We start from the raw sequence: 23588 nt of genomic DNA, 5'->3' as shown, positions 1-23588 counted from the left end.
GCCGTGGCGCCATGCCCATCTTGCGGCTCGAGTCTGAAGCCAGTGCTGTAGTGGTCTCATATGCATCAACTCGTGTGGCGCGACCATTGCTGAGGACGCCATATGCCCCAGGAGCCTCTGGAACTCTTTTAGAGGGACCGCAGTGCCTGGTTTGAATAAGGCGAGGCAATTCAGCACTGACTGCAAGCAGATTGTGAGGCGCGCTGTCATTGAGACTGAGTGTAACTCCATGCCGAGAAAAGAGATGCTCTGAACTGGGGCAAGCTTGCTCTTTTCCCAGTTGACCCGAAGCCCTAACTGGGTGAGGTGCCTGAGCACCTGGTCCCTGTGGGCACACAGTGACTCTCGAGAGTGAACTAGGATCAGCCAGTCGTCAAGGTAATTGTGTATGCAGATGCCCGCTTCCCTTGTGGGACAAGGGCTGCCTCTGCGACCTTTGTGAAGACGTGAGGGGACAGGGACAAGCCAAAGGGGAGGACCTTGTACTGGTACGCCCGGCCCTCGAACGCGAATTGTAGGAAGGTTTTGTGTCGGGGCAAGAGAAGTGGAAGTACATGTCCTTCAGGTCTACCACTGCGAATCAATCTTGACGCCGAACGCATGTTAGGATATGTCTCTGCATGAGCATCTTGAACGGGAGTCTGTGTAAGGCCTGGTTGAAAACTCGCAGGTCCAATATTGGCCGCAACCCACCGCCTTTCTTAGGTAAGAGGCTCAGGCTCTATCGCGCCCTTGTGTAACAGGGTTGCAATTTCCGCCCGCAGGGTGTTGGTGTTCTTGCCATGCCAGATAGTATTGCGGCGGGAGGCAAAGTCGCGTCTCGGGGCGCCTGTGCTGAGAGAGGACTCAAAGCACTTACCTTGCTCCACGTACCCGGCAGGGGGCGGGTTGGTGACGGGGGAGAAGGTCCTGTGGAGACGTCCTCTGGACTCGTCAGATCTGGCCGGCCGGAGTTTGCGCGTGATACAGTTGCTGGCGTGGAGGCAAGAGGTCAGCGTCCAAGATGCCGCATCTTTTAAAAGATGTCCAGCGGCAAATGTGTTACGCTTTTAGAGAAATTATGCCCAGGGGTGTAGACTGCACGGGTGTGCAGAGAAGAGAAAGCTGCTGGTAACATGCCGTAAGGTTCAACAGCAAAAGCTCTGTAGAGATGAGTGGAACAGTCATGAAACACCAGCTTGCTGGACACACAACTGCTCGGCTCCGAAGAAAAAATCTGACTAAACAGATTCCCTCCTTTTATACTGATTCACTCCTTTTATACCCGTATGTCTGGGGGATGGACATGCAAATTCTGTTTGCCAATTCTCATTTGCCCTAGTGTTACTTCACCGACACAACGTCGCGTGAGTGACAAAAGGGGAACCAAAGTATCTATTTGGGGAAAACTGAGATTAATATTTGGCACAAGATGCGTTTAATGACACAGAAAAAAGGACTGGCATTGTGTCCTATCAAAATCTCTCTGCTGTATGAAAAAGACAGAAGGACTATAAAGCTTGAGATCTCTCCCTTTTATTTTGTTTTTAGCCAACACTGTTTTGTACAAAGAGACAGAAGAATATATCTTAGCACTTATTTTCACACTGTGTCTGTATTCTCAATAGCTTAAATATTGTGAAATGTCTCATTAAATTATTATTGTTGTCTTAAAACATGTAATCCCTCTCTATACAAAAACAGAAACAAAAGAAACATTTTTGTCATATTTACAGAATCTGTACAATTGTGATACTTAAGTAACATTTAAAATAAGTTCTTAAAAACAGAGAATACAAGAAAGACAGAATTAAAGACAACAAAGATGTCAATTTTGTCTTAAATTCTGGTTCTCTGATGCTATTAGAATGGCACTGTGCTTCTGGTACAGTGGTCTAATAACATTTTCCCCTATGTGGCTATAAAAAAGTTTCCAGACAAAAATGTCTATCAAATCTCAATATTTTAAATATTTGTCTCCATATATTAAAAGGCTATGGAAAGGGGTCATCATTATTTACAGCAGACATAACAATAGATAACCATTGCACTGTGCTCTGTTTCCTTATCTCTCTCTCTCTCTCACACACACACACACACACACACACACACACACACACACACACACACACACACACACACACACAAACACCTATGCACACACGCCCACTCACACAGAGGTAATCAAGCATATGATTTCAGATACACGTACAATCAAATGTGATGTGCCATACTGGGGAGGGCTCATGAGGACTAAAATGACAAGCAAATAAAATAGTGAAAATACTGCAGTCCTATCCTACCAGTCATTAAAAATTTTATTTAAATGGGAATGAATGAAAATATAAATGAAATATTGAAATAACACATTGGCTACTGTTACTCCCTCTTTCTCTTCCTTCCAATTTGATCTGCCCACCTCTCTTGTCGCTGCTGAAAATGTTGCTCACACTATTTTCGTCAAATGATAGCGTGCTATTACAAAGAAAAAGTGTGAATACAAACTAAATGTAATAGAAAACTGGAAAACTTTTCAGGAAGAGCAAAAACTATGTCTCTGACACTCACATACAAAATCACACAATACTTTCTCTGCATAGTACTAGTACAAACTATAGGTTTCACTGTCATGTACAAACACAAAAATCGACAGGAAATTCTATGGTCAAAGCCTGTCGCCACAGCTCTAGCTCTTTAAAAAGAATTGCCACACAACATAAACTTTTATGATATACCGTAAATATTTTCTAAAGAAAACTAAAAATAGAAAGTAGACTAAGCATTAAGAATCTCTTAAAAACACGGTACCATGCAAAGAAAGGTATTGAGAGACCAAAAAAAAAAAACTGTGACAAAAAGCCCTACGTAGACAAAGGAATGGTCTTTCAAAAATATTCTTAAATAATAACAATATTTCTGACCATTTCTAGCACTATCACCCATAGTTTGGCTTGCTTGATATAATCAAGCAGTACTTAAATGGATGAGTAAATATTCCATACATGTCGATATCAAACATCTTATCAGTCAATTAGAATCACAGCTACTGTATCACCCTGAACCAGTATGATGTGCAGTGTAGCAACATGTAGCACCAACAAAGAGCAGGCATGATATCTAAACAGACATAATTGTATGAAATGATAAAGATATGGCAATTAATTAGTAAAAGATGTGCATGCTCTTCTTAAACAAACTTTCATACAACGACAACCGAGTCAAAAAAGAATGTGGCAAAAAGTTAAGAGAAAACTTCACAAATCAATAGCAATACATCAATTAGAAACCAAATATTATAAATATTGTGCAGTGGAGATCTGTTTGGAAAACAATTCATAAAAAAAAAAAAAAAAAAAAAAAAGGATTAACAAAATTTGCAATTACAACAAACTTCAAGTAAAGGATTTTATCTAAGCTTTGGGCCAAAGATTCAAAGAGAGATGATTTCTTCAGACTGTGCTGCAACACTGAAAAAAAGTTCAGTTTTAAAAAAAAAACAACAAAAGAGCAAAATAATGCACTTCACATGGCTCATGTTTGTCCAAGTAAATGGGATCATTGTTTTTTTATGATTTAGGTAATTAGGCAATTTAGTTCAATGTCATGCTTGTTTTTGCCTGTGCCCATCTGGAATTCCTGAGAAATACCGCTACTGCCTACAAGCAAATTAACATGAAACGGATGGGGGAAAAAACAGCTTTTCGGAGTTATCCCTCTCGCTATCATGACTTATGTCAAGTTGTTAAAAAGTACTTTTTATGCTCTACAGGTGCCGTATGGGAACATATTAGTCTGAACAACAATAGAGAGTGTGCAGAAAATCTAATTAACCTTAATGTTTGTCCATACCATTAATCATTTATGGACAATTTGTTTTATAGCAGAGTTGGACAGTTAAACTTTTAACAGTTTACTTCAGTCCTAAAAATGTAAAATTTTAAATTGGCTTATGAATGTGCTAAAACAAACATGTATAGTTACATTGTTCATGTCTATTCACAGTACAGAGTGGAAAAAAATATATATATTTACATAACAAAATGCAAGCATTTGCTGGGAAATAAAATAATTTAATTATAACTTGCAACACCCTACTGTGGACTGGCATTTCCTTAAGGAAAGTACAGACAAGCATTTCCAATACTAACCGCATTCTTAGAGGAAACAAATCTATGACAATTTTTATTTTGCTGCTTGATCAAAGACCTCCTCATGCTCTAGAGATAGGGGACATAGGAGAAAAATAATAAATCAATTGATTTTTGTTTTCCTGTTACAGATAACACCCTACACATGTAACGCCCTACAGCTCAACTCATTGATGATACTGTGCACTGTATTATGTTGTGCAAAACCTTTCTTACAAATTCTATGATCCGATTGTTAAACCTTGTTAAAACGATTTCATTTGTTTTCTTTAGTACCTTCTACTCAGGATTAATACTATGAATGCATTCAGGCTAGTGTCTTCTAAATGCTGGATATTTAATATCAGTGCTTATGCTATTAAAAGGACTGTTCCAGAATAATATGAATCATCCAATGACAAATCTGTGTGCAGTGACCAGAAAGCTACCATGGCAATATGACCTGTAAATCTGGTATTCTGTAAGTCTTGGTAAGGCACATAGTGTGCTGTGTATTAAACCAATATTGTTCTGACAAATGGAACACAATAAAATTAGGAGATAATAATACATTTCTTTCACAATATCTCAAGTACAGCTGAAGTACTTTCCAAATCATGCCTTTACACACATTTTACAGCACTCCATACTGGAAAAATAAACACAAACATAATCAATAATAAAAAATCTTTATGGAATCCAAGTTTCTCTACAACTTAATTGACAATCAAATAAGCTCAAATAACAAATCAAATAAGCCTCCCGCAAAGTGGTTTGTTAAGAACTAAAACTACAGAACAATATGTAACAGCATAAAACATCCAGAAACCAAACTCAAATGGAACATCATAAACATTGTAATAATATGTAATAATATTATTATCAAGAACATTATCAATACATTTATTGTAAGTTTTACCCTGTTGTTTAAAAACAGTAACTGATTTCCATCCTCGATTGAACAAAGGATTGTACACGGTTGTCTCCATCTTTAAACTGGATTGGCCGCATTGTTGATAGTTAGAAGCCAGAAAATTGTGGGCTGTAGAAAAAACCAAGAGAATAAAAGAGAGGAATAAACTGTTTTCCCCCTAATCTCACCATTTAGACAGTGGGCAGGCTCCCTCTTTCTATTTACATACATATGCTTGACAGCGCATCACCTGCTTAACTTAATGAAAACATGAGTCAGTTACTCAGACAGTTTCCTCTTCTTTCTTTGAGAATGAAGGTACTAATTATACACTGCCTATTCAGTTTTATTTCTTGTCATTCCACATATATGTTGGCTTCTATCTCGCATGTCGATCTGCTTCTGACTCATCTCTTCAGACATCAGACTCTATGCTGGAAAGCTTCTCATAAACATGTCCATTGCTTGAGCCATTAAACGGTCTCTGTCCTTGCCCCATTCCTAACCCATCCCTTGCTGAAAGCAGCTTGTGGTTGCTAGGTCCTCCACCGTGGTGGTTGCTAAGGGGCCCGCCCAGACATAGATCTTTGGGGAACCGAGGGGCCACATTGGACAATACCCCAGAAGTGGCAGAGGCAGGCAAATAGGAAGTCACCCCCATGGAGCCCCGGAAGTCAGCCCGACTGTTGTTGAGGAGCTGTTGCTGCTGCTGCTGTTGTGGCGCCTGTTGCTGCTGCGGCTGTGCCTGCTGCTTTTTGATGTAGTATGATTTGGCACCATGTAATAGACACTGGTCGTCGCCGAAGGTTGGGATGAATGGGTTCTGGTTCACCTTATCTGGGTAGAGAGATTTAGACAAGGAGTAAGTCCCGACCCCTCGGGTACCGCCCACACCTCCTCCCATCATGCCTCTATCCCTGTCCCTCATATCTCTCTCACCCACGGAGCGACGGTGCAACCCACCTTCACCCCCACGGAATAAGCTAAATGATGATCCACCACCCTTCCCTCTGTCCCCTCCACCAAAATATGTTGTCTCACGCTCCCCTCCCGCATACTGCTCAAACATTTGGGCATAGGGGCTCACGCCCTCCATGTAGCGGTCTTTGTCTTTTAGGCTCACGCTTCGAGGTGGAGGAATCATTGATGCTCCACCACCACCTCCAAACCCACCCATCCTGCCTGCCCCTTCCTTCTGCAGATCTACAAATGTGTCATAAGAATGCTGCCTGCGTAAAACCTTACCACCTGGGCCAAATTTCCGCCTTTGTAACTGGGTTTGGGCCCCTGTGCCCCCCCCTCCCTTTCCGGTCTCCAGGGGGTGCTTGCCGCCAATTTGATCCAAGTGAAGATGGTTGTCCTCACTGATGTCATACAAGTTGCCTGTTTTTTTGCACGAATCACATCGCTTGCTGGTGGCTGAACTAGGGCGACTTGAGATTTGTCCACTCCCTGCACCTCCTCCAGTGGATCCCCCAATTCCCCCAGAAGCTGGATAGCCCCCACCTCCGCCTCCCCCATGCATACAAACTCCACTTCCAACCCCTCCACTGTGGCAATTGCGACATTCCCAATCCCCTCCGGCCAACCCCCCCACCCCTCCGATTCCCTTTTCCCAGCATGCATGGCCCTGTTGCCCAGATGACCCTCCTCCCATTCCACCCTTACACTCTGTCTTCTTGGATTTACCTTTCAGGAAATCTTCCATGGGAACCAAATTAGTGCATGCTCCCCACCACTACTAACTATGCCACCACAATCACCCCCACCCATTCCTGGAGTATCACTTAAATCCAAATGATCCCATGGGGATGCTCCTTCCTTGGCTCGAAACTGGTCCACATAGAATTCCCTTAAATTCTCTTTGTCTCTGAACAGATAAGAGGTGCAGTTACCACTTCTCTGGCTCTTGCGCTCCACAGGTGGGGTAGCTGAGTGGTGTGCTTGTGTTGCTGGATGATGGTGGTGTTGATGATGATGGATAGTGTGGTGGGTGCGTCTCCTGAAGCCAAGCTCAATCTCATCCTGCTCACGGCGAGACTTGGCAGAAGCAGGTCTCTTTTTTAGGCTGTCCCTGTACTGTTTGCGCCGTTTGCCATGCCCTTCAAGGTTACCGTAGGTCACGGTGTGAGTGGAAATATCTGACACATCAGATCGTATGTTTCCATCGTCCCCTCCCGATCCCACCCCACCTCCCCCACAGTACCTGTCATGTCCTGCAATAAACCCTGAACTGGATGCCCCACCCTTGAAGGAGAACTTCCCGTACAGATCAGGCAAACCAGACTTGAAGTTTGATTGGGTTGGATGACCTGCAATCAGGTCAAACTTTTCCCTGTTCCGGTGTGTCAGCGACTGCCTTGGCTGGGTGGTGAAGATGGGCGCAACCCCTCCCCCTAAGCTGTCACAATCGTACCCACCCTCCAAAGAACTGGCACTCCCTAAGCTACGAGGTTGGTTAGGCAGGGGACCCGACATACCAAGAGCCAGTTCGGATCCCGTGCCCCCATGGTGGTGTAGGTAATGATCCTGGTACAGGTTGCTGTCCTTCAGGTGCAAGTTCCCAAAAGTCCTCTCCACCTCACTTACATAGTCACTGAACATGTTGTCCTCTGCCAGGTATGGTGGTGGCTTACAGTCATTGTGGCCTGCTAGGCTGCGCCGGTGTTCACTGATGTCATAAACAGCTGACTCACGATGGCTATAGTCCAATGCACTGTGAGGTGAACCATTGACCCCAGGCACAGAGGTCATGTTCTTGGCCGTACGTAACAGGCGAAGAATGTTGGAGTGGGTGTTGTTCATGTTCATGTTCATAGTGGCTGATGGTGAGTTAAGTTCTGATTTGTTCTCTTCAATCTGAACACCATGGATGCAACTGTAGATACCCTGTTGGACCGATAAAATAAGGAACAGAAAAGAAAAAAGAGAGAAGGGAGAAAAATGCTGAATTAGTATATTGTTTAATGAAAAGTTGCAACATCCAAAATAACTGGGATCAGTTTTCACTTTAGATTCAGCAATGGCATATTTTTATTAGGGTAGTAAATATTAACATGTAAACACATGTGATTAATTAAATAAGTTTAATGCTATTATCAGAATCTTCACCAGAGCACCAGCACAACAATCATTGAGCAACTGAACATTGAGTTCAGGCGGGAGAGGAGGGTTCCACTCCAGCCCAACGCTCGCAACCACCTAGGCAAGCATGGCTGCCAGATCAATATACACACAAAAAAAAGGCAGCAATCTCATGGCAGAGCTTCCATATATCAATCTGTTTATCAAAAAAATCTAATCTATATGGTTTATTTTTTTTACAAAAGTAAAATAAAAAATAAAAATTGTAGTCTCTGCAAATCTCAACACATTTAAAGTTACATCTATAAAGTGTCTGAGAGTTGCAATTTTAATTTTTATTATTAAACATGTGCGTTTACTGTTTGCTTGTATTAAGTTTTAGAAATATAGCATGTTTCTGTGTAAGTGAGTCAAGTAAACCTGCTGCATAAATCTACCTCTGTCCAGTGTCTTTATGTAATTGGCATATACTGTATATTCCACACAAATTTCAATATTCCACACTGAGTGACATCCACACAAATTGCAGAGCCCAGTACTTACACATATTATTTAATTTTCCTTTAAAAGGAACTGAAATCTTAAAGAAAGATGAAAGGGCAGGGGCCAATGGAGCAGTGATTGATGATGACAGGGTGACAGGGCTGCAGCAACTGTGGTTTTGACTGCCCATCAATTTCTTCAATCAATGTGATTAAAATTCAGCTGATACCACTGTGTCTATTCAGTCTCTCCTTCATCAGTGACATGACAAATTAATTATACAATATTCTAATAAACCTCTCCAGCTAGTAATGCAGATTTTCTGCATTTTATTCCATTTAAATGAGTAGTTTAGTCTGTATTTTATCAAGCTGATTTCATAGTGGCAAATTTGTTATTGTGAAGTTGGCCGGGACTCAAAATACTTCATTATCCTTGTTAAATTGTTAGGTATTTCCATTTATATCCAGAACAACAAATGGGGGAGGGAGGTGATACACTATAATGGAATGTCTGTTAAAATGAGTCTTGAAAAATCTAAGCCATAACATTTTTTAGTTTTACATAAAATCACAGAACAAATCGTTCCAACAATCAACACAGAATAAAACATTCGAAAGGCTAAGGTTACTCTTCTACAGGCAGTCCATCCCTCCAGTGAGGCAACATGTCAGAAATGTTTCCTGTCTTGCTATTAGTCACACTTAGTATGTCTATCTACTCTTGTGGGGGATTTCTCTTCTTTCTTTTATTATAGTCCCCTTATCTCCTATACCTTCTGTCTTTCTTTAACGCAGGTCATCCTTCCCAGTGTGACTCTTATATTCATTCATCTCCTGACCCTTCTATCCGATCGGGTTGGAACATATTCTTCGTTCAGTGTTATCTAATTTCTTTTTCTTTCTTTTTCATTCTCTTGAGAGGTGCCTTTCGCTACCTTTTTGTCCGTTGCCTTTTTTCTCTCCTGTTCATTGTGGATTCTCCTTACCTCCATTACAGCAGCACTGCTTAAGATAGTGTTCAAACCCACATCTAGATCTCAAAGGTAAATTTATCTACTGTATTAAGAAAATCAGTTTGTGTCATCAGTCTGATGTTTTCAAAGAATTACACATACACAAGTCTTGTAATTTTAGCTGAGGAATCCTTTCCTAAAAATTGCCCTGTTGGCAAACAGACTTATGAAACATAACTTTTTTTCTTATTAGCCTCAAATATTTCTGAACACAAGTAAACAGGTCTATGTTTCAGTTACTTGCCAACCTGGTGAGGTTAACTGATATACAGTTTATTATCTCAGTGTTCATTCCTGCAATTATATGTGTCATGGCACCACTCCAAATGGTGTTGCTTCAGGCAAGATTTGATGTTCAAATATTTTAAATGGGAGGCTGGTGGAACCTTTGGTCTGTAGGCAAAAGATCTGGGCCCGTATTCAACAAAGATTTTTATCTTACAACTAGGAGTTCTCCAAAGTGTTCCTAGCTAAGAGTTTTTTTTTTTTGCATAAAAGCTATTTACAAAACTTCTATGAGCAAGTTTTACTAAGGAACACTACAGTAAGAGTTAGGCGGAGTTGACCTCCTCACATTTTTTTTTTTAAATTGCCCAATGTGATTGGTAGACAGGGAAGTGCAATTTGTCAGCAAAATATAAGAAGAAATATGACTGACTGACTGATTGACTGTCAGTCAGTCAGTCAGTCAGACTGATTCCGGATAGAACTCCAGGCATGTGTTGCTGACAGAGAATGCCTGCAGGTCCCCTACCCTCTTGGTGGAAGTGAGTGCAGCCAGGAATGCAGTCTTCAAGGAGAGTGCCTTTAGCACGACTGACTCCAGGTGCTGGAATGGAGCTCCCTGTAGGGATGAGACGTGGTCTGGGAGGATTCAGCCCCCTCACACCTCTAAGGAACCTGATGACCAGGTCGTGCTTACCAAGAGACTTAACGTCAACTGCATCATGGTGTGCCGCTATAGTGGCCACGTAAACCTTCACGGTGGAGGGGGATAGCCGCTGTCATGAGGAGCATGAGGTCCAAGAACCAGGTCTGTGTGTGCCAGCAGGGTGCTTCTAGGATGATCTGATCCTCGTCCTCCCTGACCTTGCACAGCGTCTTTACATGTAGGCTCAGTGGGGGGAACACATACTTGTGTAGCCCCCAGGGTCAGCTTTGTGCCAGCGTGTCTGTGCTTAGGGGAGCCTCGGTCAGGGCATACCAGAGTGTGCAGTGGGAGGATTCCTGGGAAGTGAGCAGGTCTATCTGGGCTTGACCAAATCGACTCCAAATCAGCAGGACCTGGGGGTGGAGTCTCCAATTTCCCCTAAGCATGACCTGCCGTGGGATGTGAGTGGCTCGCAACGACTTGAGCTGCTGCTGACTTCAGAGGAGGAGACGGCGGGTGAGTAACGACATGCGTCGAGAACGCACACGTCTAGGTGATTCATGTGCGCTATGAACCAACAGGACCAACACATGCTTGCAAACAATGTCTCCATGTGAGCAGCACATGACACAGCGATCATGGCTGTCAGAAGTGGAGAGATAACGAATGCAACCAGGAATTATACACAGAAGGAAAGGCATCTTTAAAAAGACACTCTGTCAGTGCCATTCTTTTAGATAGGAAATATACTCTTTTAGTTGGAAGAATATACTCTTTTAGCTGCTGAAGCGCCCAGGAGCGTTCTCTGCACACCGCCGGTGTAAGAGGGGGAGAAACCGCTGCAATGCGCCGTAAATCCAACAGTTTTGGCTCCTCAGAGGTGAATGGATTGGCAGAGGAATTCAACTCGCTGAACACGGCTCCGAAGAAAAAATCTGAATGAGTGGTTGCGAGCCAGCTTCTGTTATGCTTGTATGTCCAGGGGAGTGGCATGCAAATTCCACTCGCCAATTCCGATTGGCCTTTTCTCAAAGATCAGAGGTGTTTGGGGCTCCAAGGGCGACCCCTAGTGTCACTACATCGACACAACGTCGATTGAGTGACAGATAGGAAAGGATAGATAGATAGATAGATAGATAGATAGATAGATAGATAGATAGATAGATAGATAGATAGATAGATAGATAGATAGATAGATAGATAGATAGATTGATGAATGTTTCTTCATCCTGTTTGGTGCAATGAAACAAGCGTGCATACCATTTAATGTATCAACTACACCGTGTAGCCCCGCGATGGCCCTTAATGCCGCCTTTTTTCTCTGAAGCAAGTGAAAATCTACAAGAAAACATACACTATCAATTTTCAGACGATGTGTGGTCGGGAGAGGGCATATGATAGATGATTCTGCTGACAGATGACAGGAATTCCCAATTCATATGCACTGCACAGGTTCAATTTACCTGTGGCCAGAGAGTGCAAAGTAGGGATGTGCACGAAACCAAATTTTTTCGACTTATTCATCTATTCGGAATATTCCTGCTTATGTAAAATAAAGAAACTGAAACATGCTCTGTCATTTTTTTCTTCATCTTCTTCTTTAAGCTGACCTAAATTTGAGAATGTTAAGTGTTCTCACTATATGAATTTAAAATTATTATTGTTATTTTATTATTATTATTTAACTATATAATGGTGTCATATCATAAAAAGTCCTGATAGGCTTACAGGACTTTCACCTGTTTGTAGGCCATATTGATTTTATTTAAATTTCATACAATGTTTGAATTTGTATTTATTAATCACTTCAAAATGTGTGCTTGACACTTCCTGCCACTAGAATAATTTTGTTAAATATACACAGACAAAAGAAAAATCTGTTTCATTCAGATATTAATATCAGAAATACCAGGAGAAACCACAACATATTCCGTAGTTAATGTGGCCTACAAATTCAGCTTCTTCTGGTAAGAAAGAAAACAAAAATTAAATATTAATTTAATTAAACAATAATTGTATAATAATACTACTAATACTAATAATAACAATAATAATAATAATATTAATTATAAATATTATTAGGCTATTATTATGAAAAGGCATATACAAGGCATATTTTATTAATTGAACATATAAATGTAAGAATTAATGTAAAATGTACAATACACAAATGTAAAAATGAGTTATGATGCACTTCTGGTTTAAGCCCTGCTACATCCATTTCTATCCGAATTCAGAGACAGATAATTGCTTTGCTGAACACCCCTAGTGCATAGTTGTGCAAATTGATCTCCGGTGTAATTGAGGTGTTTCGGTTTGTGGGAGAGTTAACTGCATCTCTAACTAACTTTACAATAATGAAAATGCCACGATTCAGATGATACCTTTTTTAAAGGTCAATGTTAATATAATAATGTAATTTTATAAAGTTATATCATTAAAATACACTGACTCAATTGTGAATCAGGCGATACATATATTAAAGGTTGATGTCATAATAATATTCTAAAACATGGTTTTTAATGTGGACTGACAACAGCAGGCATGCTTTGGATCATTTGTGAGTTACTCTTAGGGGTTTAGAAGTCCTCGGGAGAACTACTTTTAGTGTTAAAATGCTTCATGAAATACTATTAGATGAAAATGTTATGAGTATTAAAATTAGGTGTGACAAGCCCCAAATATTTAAGAGTTGCTCCTAAATTTTCACGTTAGGAATTACTTTAAGATTTTTTGTGAATAAGTGCCTTGGGCTCTATTATGATAAACCAGATCCATAAAAGATTAGTACTGCATTCCGGTCTTGTTGGAATTATCGTAATTACAAGAAACTTGAAGATTCTACTATGAGATGTGCACATCCACAGACCTATTTGTTCCTATGGCAACAGTCATAACACTAAAATGGATCTATGTTTGGCTTTGTTGATGCCGACAGCAAAATACTTTATGTGCAGATGTTTGTTGACTTCAAAATCATTACATTAGTACCTCTATATGCGCTTGCAAAATATTTATAACAAAGAAAGTGTACGAGGGTTCACTTGCCATAATTAAATGGCTTTCAATCATACAGCATGAAATACTATTTGTATAGACATACCTATAAGATATATGTATTGAGGTTGCTTCCTAACTACCTTTAACTATTGAAGCCATTGCCATGTTGGTTAGTTTTACATAATGTCACAAAGGTGAATTGAGAGAAGTCAGAGCTTTCATAAAATTCAGAGTTTCCAATTTTCTATTATGACTTTAATGAAAACATGAACAGTTATTACTACTATGAAACTCGTAACATTCATTCTGACGTGACTTGAATGCAGCATAAGAACTCCAAAGGTGAAAGAGCCACTTTAACTCAATAGGGCTTTTCACACTGTGCCTAACCCCGGGTTATCACCATTCTAAACCCTGTTTTTAACCTCGGGTAAAGCAACGTTTCACACTTGCAATTTTGAAAGGGGTTTAGCCGCTTTTTACCCAGGGTTATGAAACCCTGCTCCGGAGCAGAGTTAGCACCAGATTTGCAGGGTTAACCCCGTGTTATGGTGCCAAAGGTATATAGTGTGAAACGATGCAGTGTTTTAATGTTTCAGAAAGCAACAGACAACCAATCAAATATAGCCTCAGTACTACTTACCTCATTAAATATTCATGCACTTTGTACTGTCAGCTCCATTGACAGGTTGTGTGACGATCGCAAGCTGCATTCGTCCAATCATTGTTATCGACACCGCAAATATGCAAATAAGAATGTTAATCCGGGGTCTACGAATGTAGAGTGTGGAACATAAAACTGGAAAACCCAGGATTCGGTTTACCCAGGGTTTAGAATAACCCGGGGTTAACGATTTCAAGTGTGAAATGCCCTAATAAATTGTTGACTACACAATCACTCACAATCACTCCACTCACCCTGCTGATGGAGAAGGTTAATCCAGGCTTGCCCGAGCACACACCCATGAAGCAGAATCGCAGTTGCCAGTAGAACAGGTGCTCTGTGATGAATGTGATAAGGGACAGGGCCATTGCAGCTCCCAGCATGTAGAACACACCAGCCATGTTGTCTACATCCAGTTGACTGCTCATAACCTCATTTTTCTCATTGTGGCAGATGCCAGTCAGCCATAGGGCCTCCAGCTCCTCCATCTCACCTACAGATATACGAAAAGGGAGAAGGAAGGATAGAGGGGAGGAGGAAAAATATTGTTTGGTGTAAATGTATAAAAAAAATTATAATGTGGATTGGAGCACTGGCAGAGTATAAAGACAGTAGATTGAATACAACTTTTGAAGCCATTGTAAAATGACTATAAATGCACACCTGTGACCGCACATTGTATGTTAATGCAACAAGTCGCAACATTACTTGGCAACCACAAAATGCCTTCAGTTAGGAGAATTACCTATATTACTTCATGGAAGCCTAGTTTTTTCCTATAATTATTAATACAAAATATATAACTTTTGTCATATTGCTGTTGCCCCCATTTTGGGTTGTATCTAAGAACAGTGTTGGGGGAGCTCCTTTGAAACTGTAGCTTCTCAAGCTACAAGCAATTCATATATTAAAGTAGTCAAACTATAGTGAAGCTACTCTTTTAAAAAAAAACGTATTAAGCTACACAACAAGCTGCTAAAAACAGTTGCTTAACCTCGTGCAACCCCGCATAGTCATGTGTGGACATTGTGTTTTGGCTTCGCTAATCATCCTGATTTTGACATGTGAGAAAACATCATGGCGCTGATCACATTGGAGTTTGTCTTTGGGAGAAACGCCAACAAAATTACATTTGTAAGAACCCTAATTAAGTGTTGACATTGAAACCTGTATGAGTCAAAAGATTAGAGACTCTAGTTTCATCAAATATACCATTTTTAAAACACCACACTGCTAAACACAATGTATACTAATGTGTACTTTAGCGCTTTTTTCCTTAGAAATCCTGTATCCTAGATTTACTGTGCATCAAATTGAGAATCAGTTGGATCATACAGAAGCTGAAAATTTTGCTTTCAGAGGCTTTATATGGAGTTAAGATGAAAATAAGGTGAATTTCAAACTGTTCTGAGACCAGGGCAGACAGAACACCTGAGAATAATCCTTCACTAAATAGGGAAAAAGTTCAGTTTCAGCGGATGATGTATAGACCACTCAACATGGTTGGCAGACTGGGAAAATGGTAATCATCAGTACATCGATTCAGAATTTATTATGTATAATTTTATTTGAACATTTTTGGCAGTGATTGGATGATGCAGGACATTACTTTAAATCAGAATTATTTATGAAAATTTCTGATTGGTAAAATGATTCAGCACTGGCTATAACTTGTTTGTTTGACATTGCGAAGAGAGAACATTGAGATTTTGTTGAGAAAGTAGAAAAAACATCGCAACATTAATGTCAAATCAAGTCAAAACATTTTTATTTGTATAGTTCATAAGTAGTTGTATGTGGGCATCAATGTTTAGGTAAACCATTCGCTCTAGAATTTTTATCTATATTTGTGCATGTTTTTTAGGTGCTACTAGTTGCAAATCAAAAAGGGAAATGGAAAAGCACAAAGAAGTCTTCACAGCTCTGAAAATATTTTAGGCATAAAACAATCAAGGTTTTTTATATTTATGACTGCAGAATGAAATCCTCCCACCTGACAGTTGAATATTTAATTAAGGTGACAAACAAAATTAACAATGGTTTTACTACAGTACCGTAGCTTAACCATGCTATTTGTAGTGCAACCATAGTTACCACAAAAGTAACCATTGTTATTACAGTATTACTGTAGTAATACCTTGGTTAATTGGATCAATTCCACAAAAAAAACTAAAAAAACATGCTTATTACAATATGACTATAGTAAAACCATGGTTCGATTTAATACGGGTTAAGCCAGTGGCGAATTCTCAGGGCCAGCACAGCCTTCTCTTCTGGCCTAACATGCCAAATAAAGAAATATTTTTCATCCTTTCATTCTCTATCACCTTTGTGCCTATGTATTTTTAATCGCTTTCCACTCTTAATTAATCTACAAACAAATAGAGAAAAACAAAAAGTTTATCCAGTCAGAATTTATTCCTTGACGATTACAAGCAAAGTGTGACAACTGTTTCACAAATAACATGCCTAAAGCAGCGCATGAGTCTGAGCTCCACCCCATTAGGCCTTCAGAATTTCCACAGAATCCCTCAACAGTGCAAATGAATGGGCAACTAAAGTCAGATTGTCAGATTCATCAGCCAATCAGATTGATTTATTTGTTTTTGGTGGGTCTGATCTTTGGGATATGTGCCGGTCAAGGCCTTCTAGCTGGCCTTGAGTGACGCAATCACACTTTAATGTGATGTAAATAATTCAAGAGTGAAAAGCGTAAGATCAAGCTGTTTGACTGCTGGTATTGCCGTTGAGAAAGAGATGCTTATTGATTTAAAAACACGAGATGTTCTGCATGACCGTGTGATTGCTTAATATATTAAACAGGAAAGGAGGGCTGATTTTCACTTCAAGCAAATTGGTAAGTGCTTTTTGCATTGTTATAGCAACATCAGTAGTGTTCTAAGTGTAAATTAGGCTGCTTGAGCATTCAGTGTCGGATCAAGTATTGAAAAGTAGTGCTGCGTTCCATTAATCTCGGAAATTCGGATTTTCCAACTTCCTACTAGGAAAAGTGCAATGGAATGCATCTTGTTGGCTCGTGCTGAAATTCTCAACTCTGATTTCGCTGATGTGCTGGGGCATGATGTCACACAAACATGTGGACACTCAGGGAGATATACAAAGTAAGTGATAAACATTCACTTTATTAAGTAATATAGATAAACGTGCTCATTTCCATATTACATGATATTAAAGCTTGTTTAACAAACGTCTGCAGAAACAGGTGTATAAATAAATATAATCTCTTTTGCTAATCATACACCTGTAGCACAAATGCTAACGCTGCAGCTTTGTTTATCAGTTGGGTTGCTAGGAGACATCTCTAATGAGAGTTAAACACACCTGCTAAGCTAACAGGAGCATTGCAGTTTTGTTTCCTTAAACGTCATCTTCTGAATATCAAGTAGGAATATCCCACATTCAACTTGAATGGAACGCAGCGTAACCGTGTACCCTGACGAAACTAACTTTATTGCAAGCAAAATTTAAATAGCAAATATTATTAGATATATTTTTCCAGGTATTATAGACCTCCTTGGTAGAGTCATATGAAAAATTATGATTTTTGAATGTCTTTTTGGGAGATGTGCATTTCACAATACAGTCATGCTGCAGTTAAAATTAGGCTTGCTTGAGCATTAAGTGTCGTTTCAAGTTCTGGTTTTCATGTGTGGACGTGTTTTAAAAATGTCAATTGGTATTATTAATTAGCTGCGACATAATGTATGAAGCCCAAAGGCATAGGGTGTCTTATTCATTGTGAAACTGTGTTTTCTAAATGGCATGAATCACACTAAAGACTTTAAAACTCGATTTTACATGCACGACCCGCCACTGGGTTAAGCAAATAGGGTGAAAAGATTAAATTGTACATTAAACATAAATAAAACATTTAATTTTTATTTATAATTTTAACCTATTTCTAACTAAATCTAAATATAGATCAACAGCAGGAAACACCAAATATTTCACTTAAAAAAAATAAAAAGAAGGCAAAGTTGTTTAAGGCTTAGTGGGGCTCAAGTGAATTATTTATGTGAACTGCATGTCCGTCCGAAAACCATCCAATAGAACCGACTCACTAAAACTGAATTGGAGTTCCCAATGCTAAATAGGAAATCTTTTATTTTAACCGGTCAGTTAAAATTAACTGTCGAAAGAACCGATAAATGTTTTGGTTTTCCAAGCACAACATATAAGAGAGGATGGTTTTGGTGAGCTGGTTTGATTACTCCCTCGTCTTCATTGCTGTGTTCCCAATACAATGTGACAAATGCTATGTTTCATGACACTACCACACTAGCTACTCATTAGAAAATATGGCTTGTTCCTGGAACAACTGATAAAAAAGTAGCTTCTACTCCCCAACACTGCATAATAACACCCCTTACCTGCGGTAAAATTGCTTTATTTGAGCATGTTTGTATGTGGGTTGATAAGAGAATGTCAATTGATTGTTTGTATTTATTGCAATTATTGAGTTGCACTTTTCCAGCTATGTGTTTTGTGTGTCTGTGAGCTTTGGGTGCTCTTGAGCCTCTCTGTTAGCAGACGTGTCTGTTCATGTTTGTCTATCCGTGACTATCTCCATCTCAATGCATTTCAGCACTGTGTTTATATTGAGCTCCTACAAAACTGTGCACAGTAAACAAATTACGGCCCCTGCGACGTGTAACATTTGTCATGATGGATTAGTCCAAACTCATACCCACTGGAGCTCTCTCTCATTAATGATTGCTTATGGGAGTCACTTGAGATTTGGTTCCCAGCACTAATACGTGCCCTCAAAAACCCCACTCGGTGTACTCCAGGTCTGTCTTTTGAGACAAATGCACACGCACACACACACACACACACACACACACACACACACACACACAGTTGTGTTTCCATGTTTTATGGGGACTTTCCATAGACATAATGGTTTTTATACTGTACAAACTTTATATTCTATCCCCTAAACCTAACCCTACCCCTAAACCTAACCCTCACAGAAAACTTTCTGCATTTTTACATTTTCAAAAAACATAATTTAGTATGATTTATAAGCTGTTTTCCTCATGGGGACCGACAAAATGTCCCCACAAGGTCAAAAATTTCGGGTTTTACTATCCTTATGGGGACATTTGGTCCCCACAAAGTGATAAATACACGCTCACACACACACACACACACACACACACACACACACACACACACACACACACACCATTTAACATCATTTATTATCTTGCACAATACACATTCACACAATACACATTTGTATTTAATACTGTATATAAACAAAAATACTCTCACACACACAACACCCATCCATCCAATGGCTCCACTTCTATTACACAGGCCAACAAGTGGACAAGTAACATTACCCTTCAAATCCTTAAAAAACCCAACATCTATATGTGTGTGAATGTGTGTGCTTGCTTGCTGTGTATGCATGTGTACCAACATGTACATGACACACAGTTGATGCTTTTCCAATGCAATTTTTAGATAAAAACGCACCCCCTTGACACTTACAAATAGGGATCTATTCCTGGTCTGTATCCTGTGCAGGCTTAAATAACAAAATGTGATACACATAGCCATACTGCTGTCAAAGTGCTTGGAGAACCAAGGTGCACTGTCCACTTGTCGATATTCATGTATGAATGCTAACTGTGTCATTAATTTGATTTTACACATGGCACTCACATGACATAGCCATATATGCATGAGGAAGCACTCATCAGTGGATATACTGTATATCACATGAATACATTTAGATGTCAGTCTGCCAGGATTTTATATGTCTTTGCCTATACATATACAGTATAAGCCACCCTTGTGATATACAGTATGTAATCCAGTGTATTAACACTGTTTATGATTGTATGTGGTGCATAGGGTATGTTCTGCATGTGTCTTTATATGTGTTCCAAACAGCCTGTTATCTTATTTAGATGCTGTTTGTCGAAGAGGGGATGATTTCTAGAAATGGCCTCTGCACATGTATCACTAGTAGGTTATAAAAGATAGCTCTTAAATCAAATTGAATGAAGACATCTATTCCTGTTTTTTCTATTAGTACAAGGAAAAACCTTTTTGTACTTCTACCCTCTGCCAGGTGCTATAGACCACTGGGTACCAAAACATCTAGGCATAAGAACAGTTTCTTACCACAGACCATCTCTATCATTAACGGTTTACAGTACAAAACTATATAAAAAAATAATGTATTACTTTATATAGATTTCAATATATTTTGTATATGTACAGTATACTGTTATAATACAACATAGAGGTTATATACTGTAGAGTATGATATAGAGTATATATGTGCTCAGCGCACCTATAATCCAAAATGGTGTTTTTGAGCACATTTGGCGAATAGAGCTCTCTCTGACTCTGATTTGACGAATAATTTAGTTTTGCTACTGTATGCTTTGACAGAATGTGAATCTCTTAATTAAGTAAGAACTGCAGGATGCCATACTGTATATTCACATGTCTAATACCCATTTTCTTTGGCATAATTGTTGGCATTCTGTCATCCAGTGTAGGCACCTGTTTGGATGCCAGGTTTTCTTCAAAATTGTTTGCCTTGAGGACACATTGAGAACCATTTAAAGAAGAGTGAACATCAAGTGAATTAACTTATCATCACAGTTTGTGAAATATCTTTATTCTGGAGATGATTTTTGCTGATTAGGACAGTCTGCTAATTATAACAATCATCCAATGGAATCACACCAATCTGCAAAAGAAATCTGATAATCTTTACCATCTCCAAAGAGCTGCAGAATGGCAAGGTCCACTGCCCTCTTCCAGCCTGAGTCTTTCTGAATGGCAATGCCATACCCTGTAGTAGCAAAGATGTAACCACTGCCGATGGTCACCAGTTTACAGCCCTCATCACGGCCAGCCATGTAGTTCAAGACTGCTGCATCGTAGATAAATGCATCCAGTTTACTACATAAGAGGAAGGAGGTGAAGTAATATGTTAGAATGTTGGCAAGTTTTTGTCATACATAAGACTTCTTGCCAGAACTGTTTCAGAACAATCTAGTCTCAGAATGAACATTACTATAACTGCATTTTGAGTTGAGTTTTATGTTCAGAGTTTCCAGGTGAAATTAACTTTAGAGATACTACAACAACTGCGTTTTATTCACTTTCACACAAATCACAAGTACAATGGTGGATTATGACTTTATAAAACACGTATTTTTCGCTCTATTACTCAAACACTTGTATATTGTAATAATGAAAATGTTTTATTTTAAGGCATCATTTGAAAAACTAATGATTCCCCCTCGAGAGGTCTCTCCTATTGCGTAAGTAGCTTACGCTATGGGAAAACTCCGTTTCTCGAGAAATATTGAAGTCTTTATGTAAAACGCAGTGCAGCTGCACAGCAGACAGCAATGAGCGAGGCAGCTCGGTCATTGGCTGTGCTGCGGCAACTTGCTCAAACCAATGACGGGGCGACTCTGAACGCGCAACCAATGAGCGCGCTTCGCGCTCGCGTGCTCAGAGCCCGCCAAGATGGGCGTGGCTAAGGCTATATATTAGGTGCCCCGTCATGAGAGTTCTTTAGATTTAATCTCCTTCAGCAAAGACCTTCTCTTCGCTGGATCCTCCGGATTATTGGAGTCTTTTCGCCCGCCGTCGACAAGCCTACAGCAGGACTGCTACGAGGACGCCGGCGCCTTCAGCCGCCTTCAAAGCCTTCTGCTACGCCATCCGGCGCGCATCACCTTGATATCCTTTTACTAAGCTACTTTGCAAGTGTTCGCCTCTGCGATGCTTTTTTGTCATTTAGTAAAAGAGCAAATTCGAGGCGTTGTTTCAAATGCCTTCAACTTGCGCCTCGTGCAGAGGCCCTCTTCCTGACGGGGACCGTCACATTTTCTGCGCTCACTGCCTGGGACCTGACCACGCAGAAGCTGCTCTCACTCGAGGCGGATGCCCCGAATGTGACTCCCTGGGACTCACCGAGCTGCGCGCTCGCTTTGCCGCCTTCGCCGCGAACGAGCCTGCTACCACCGTGCTGCCATCCCCTCTGTTCGAGCCACGCAACAAAAAACGCCGCTCACGGAGGCCGCCAGAGCACGCGGACTTCAGTGACGTCACGCCGGGCCAGTCCCCGCGTGCTTCACCACCACCCGAGGAATCCCTGCCGCCAGTTCAATTCACGCAGGCAGACCAGCACCCCTCCGGAGCGGTGGGTCTTGTCTCGTTCGGCGCGTCAGGGGACGACGGTGAAAAGGATGACAGCCTTTCCATTGACGCTGCATCCGACGACTGGCCGGGCTCGGCCTTCGACCCCGTGCCGTCGACATTAGCGGACACGAGCAGGGGCACCAGCATGGACTCAGAGATCATCCGCATCCTGTCCAAAGCCGTGGAAGACCTCAGGCTCGACTGGTCTTCTCCGGAAGAACCCGCCCGCAGCCGGCTGGACGAGTGGTTCCTGCAAGGCATTACCCAGTCCCCTTACAGGCGGCTGGAAATGTCTGTACAGCAGTCAATGGGCCAGTCACAGAACTCGCTCACCTGCAATCAAATGCCGTTTAACAGCAACACACAGAAATCACAAAAAGAGTCATTTTCTGCCTGTGTCACTAAGGGGTCACGTGTCCACACTAAAGTGCGCATTCCCACATATCAATACTGTCCAAACAGTGCCGAAAACTTCCCCAGCTCAAGCTGGACGCCCCATAAATTTGGATCGTGTGCCTATTGTCATGTATGCACCACTACACACAAGCACTCTTCCCACAGTTATAAACACTTCCCCAGTAAAAGCGGGAAATACTATAAAGGTAGCGCGCGTGCCTGCTGTCATGCATGCACCCCTACACACAAACACTGTATGCATGCCCAAAACCCCCGCCGTGAGCGGGAGGCTTTATGAAAATGGCACGCGTGCCTACTACGGTATATGCACCCCCACCCATAAGCGCTGCCCATACAGTTTCAAACAGTTCTCTGGCTCATGCCGCGAGCATCACAGATGCGACGTGCGAACCAAGAAACTCCCCGCTAAGAACGGGAAGCTTTATGAAAGTGGCGAGCGTGCCTATTACAATGTATGCACCCCCACCCGTAAACACTATCTACAAAGTTTCAAACATTTCTCCAGCTCATGCTGCGAGCATTACGGAGATAGCGTGTGCCTGTAATCTCACACGCACCCCTGCACTCGGCACTCAACAAAGCTGCTCAGCATGCTCCCGCGCCTCTGAGAGCTGTAAGCTCAGTGTTAGCACAAGGCAATTCGCCGGCAGGGCCCATACGTCACTGCGACACGCCCCCAGCCAGCATTCAGCCCATATCTGTGCGAGCAAAACCCTAGAAAAAAAAAAATCCCTGACATGCCAAAATGGGTTTTGAACATAATAAAACACGGTTACTCGCTTCAATTTGCTCGCAGACCACCCCGCTTTTCAGCGGTGGTCGAGACAAAA

The 23588-nt window shown here is 40.9% G+C and overlaps 1 protein-coding gene across 1 annotated transcript in view; it reads right to left on the bottom strand.

Moving 5' to 3' along the window:
• Positions 1 to 1525: 1525 nt before the first annotated feature.
• The window catches only part of grin2bb (glutamate receptor, ionotropic, N-methyl D-aspartate 2B, genome duplicate b), a 148760-nt gene continuing 126697 nt past the window's right edge, over positions 1526 to 23588 (bottom strand). The window contains 4 exon segments of the mRNA XM_052137623.1: positions 1526 to 6753; positions 6756 to 7908; positions 14391 to 14629; positions 20900 to 21087. Of these exon segments, the coding sequence (XP_051993583.1) occupies positions 5435 to 6753; positions 6756 to 7908; positions 14391 to 14629; positions 20900 to 21087 (2899 nt within the window). The 3' untranslated portion in view covers positions 1526 to 5434.

Source organism: Xyrauchen texanus, chromosome 11 (assembly GCF_025860055.1).
Source record: "Xyrauchen texanus isolate HMW12.3.18 chromosome 11, RBS_HiC_50CHRs, whole genome shotgun sequence".
NCBI classification, from domain to species: domain Eukaryota; kingdom Metazoa; phylum Chordata; class Actinopteri; order Cypriniformes; family Catostomidae; genus Xyrauchen; species Xyrauchen texanus.
This window is presented reverse-complemented; position numbering and strand designations above follow the sequence as displayed.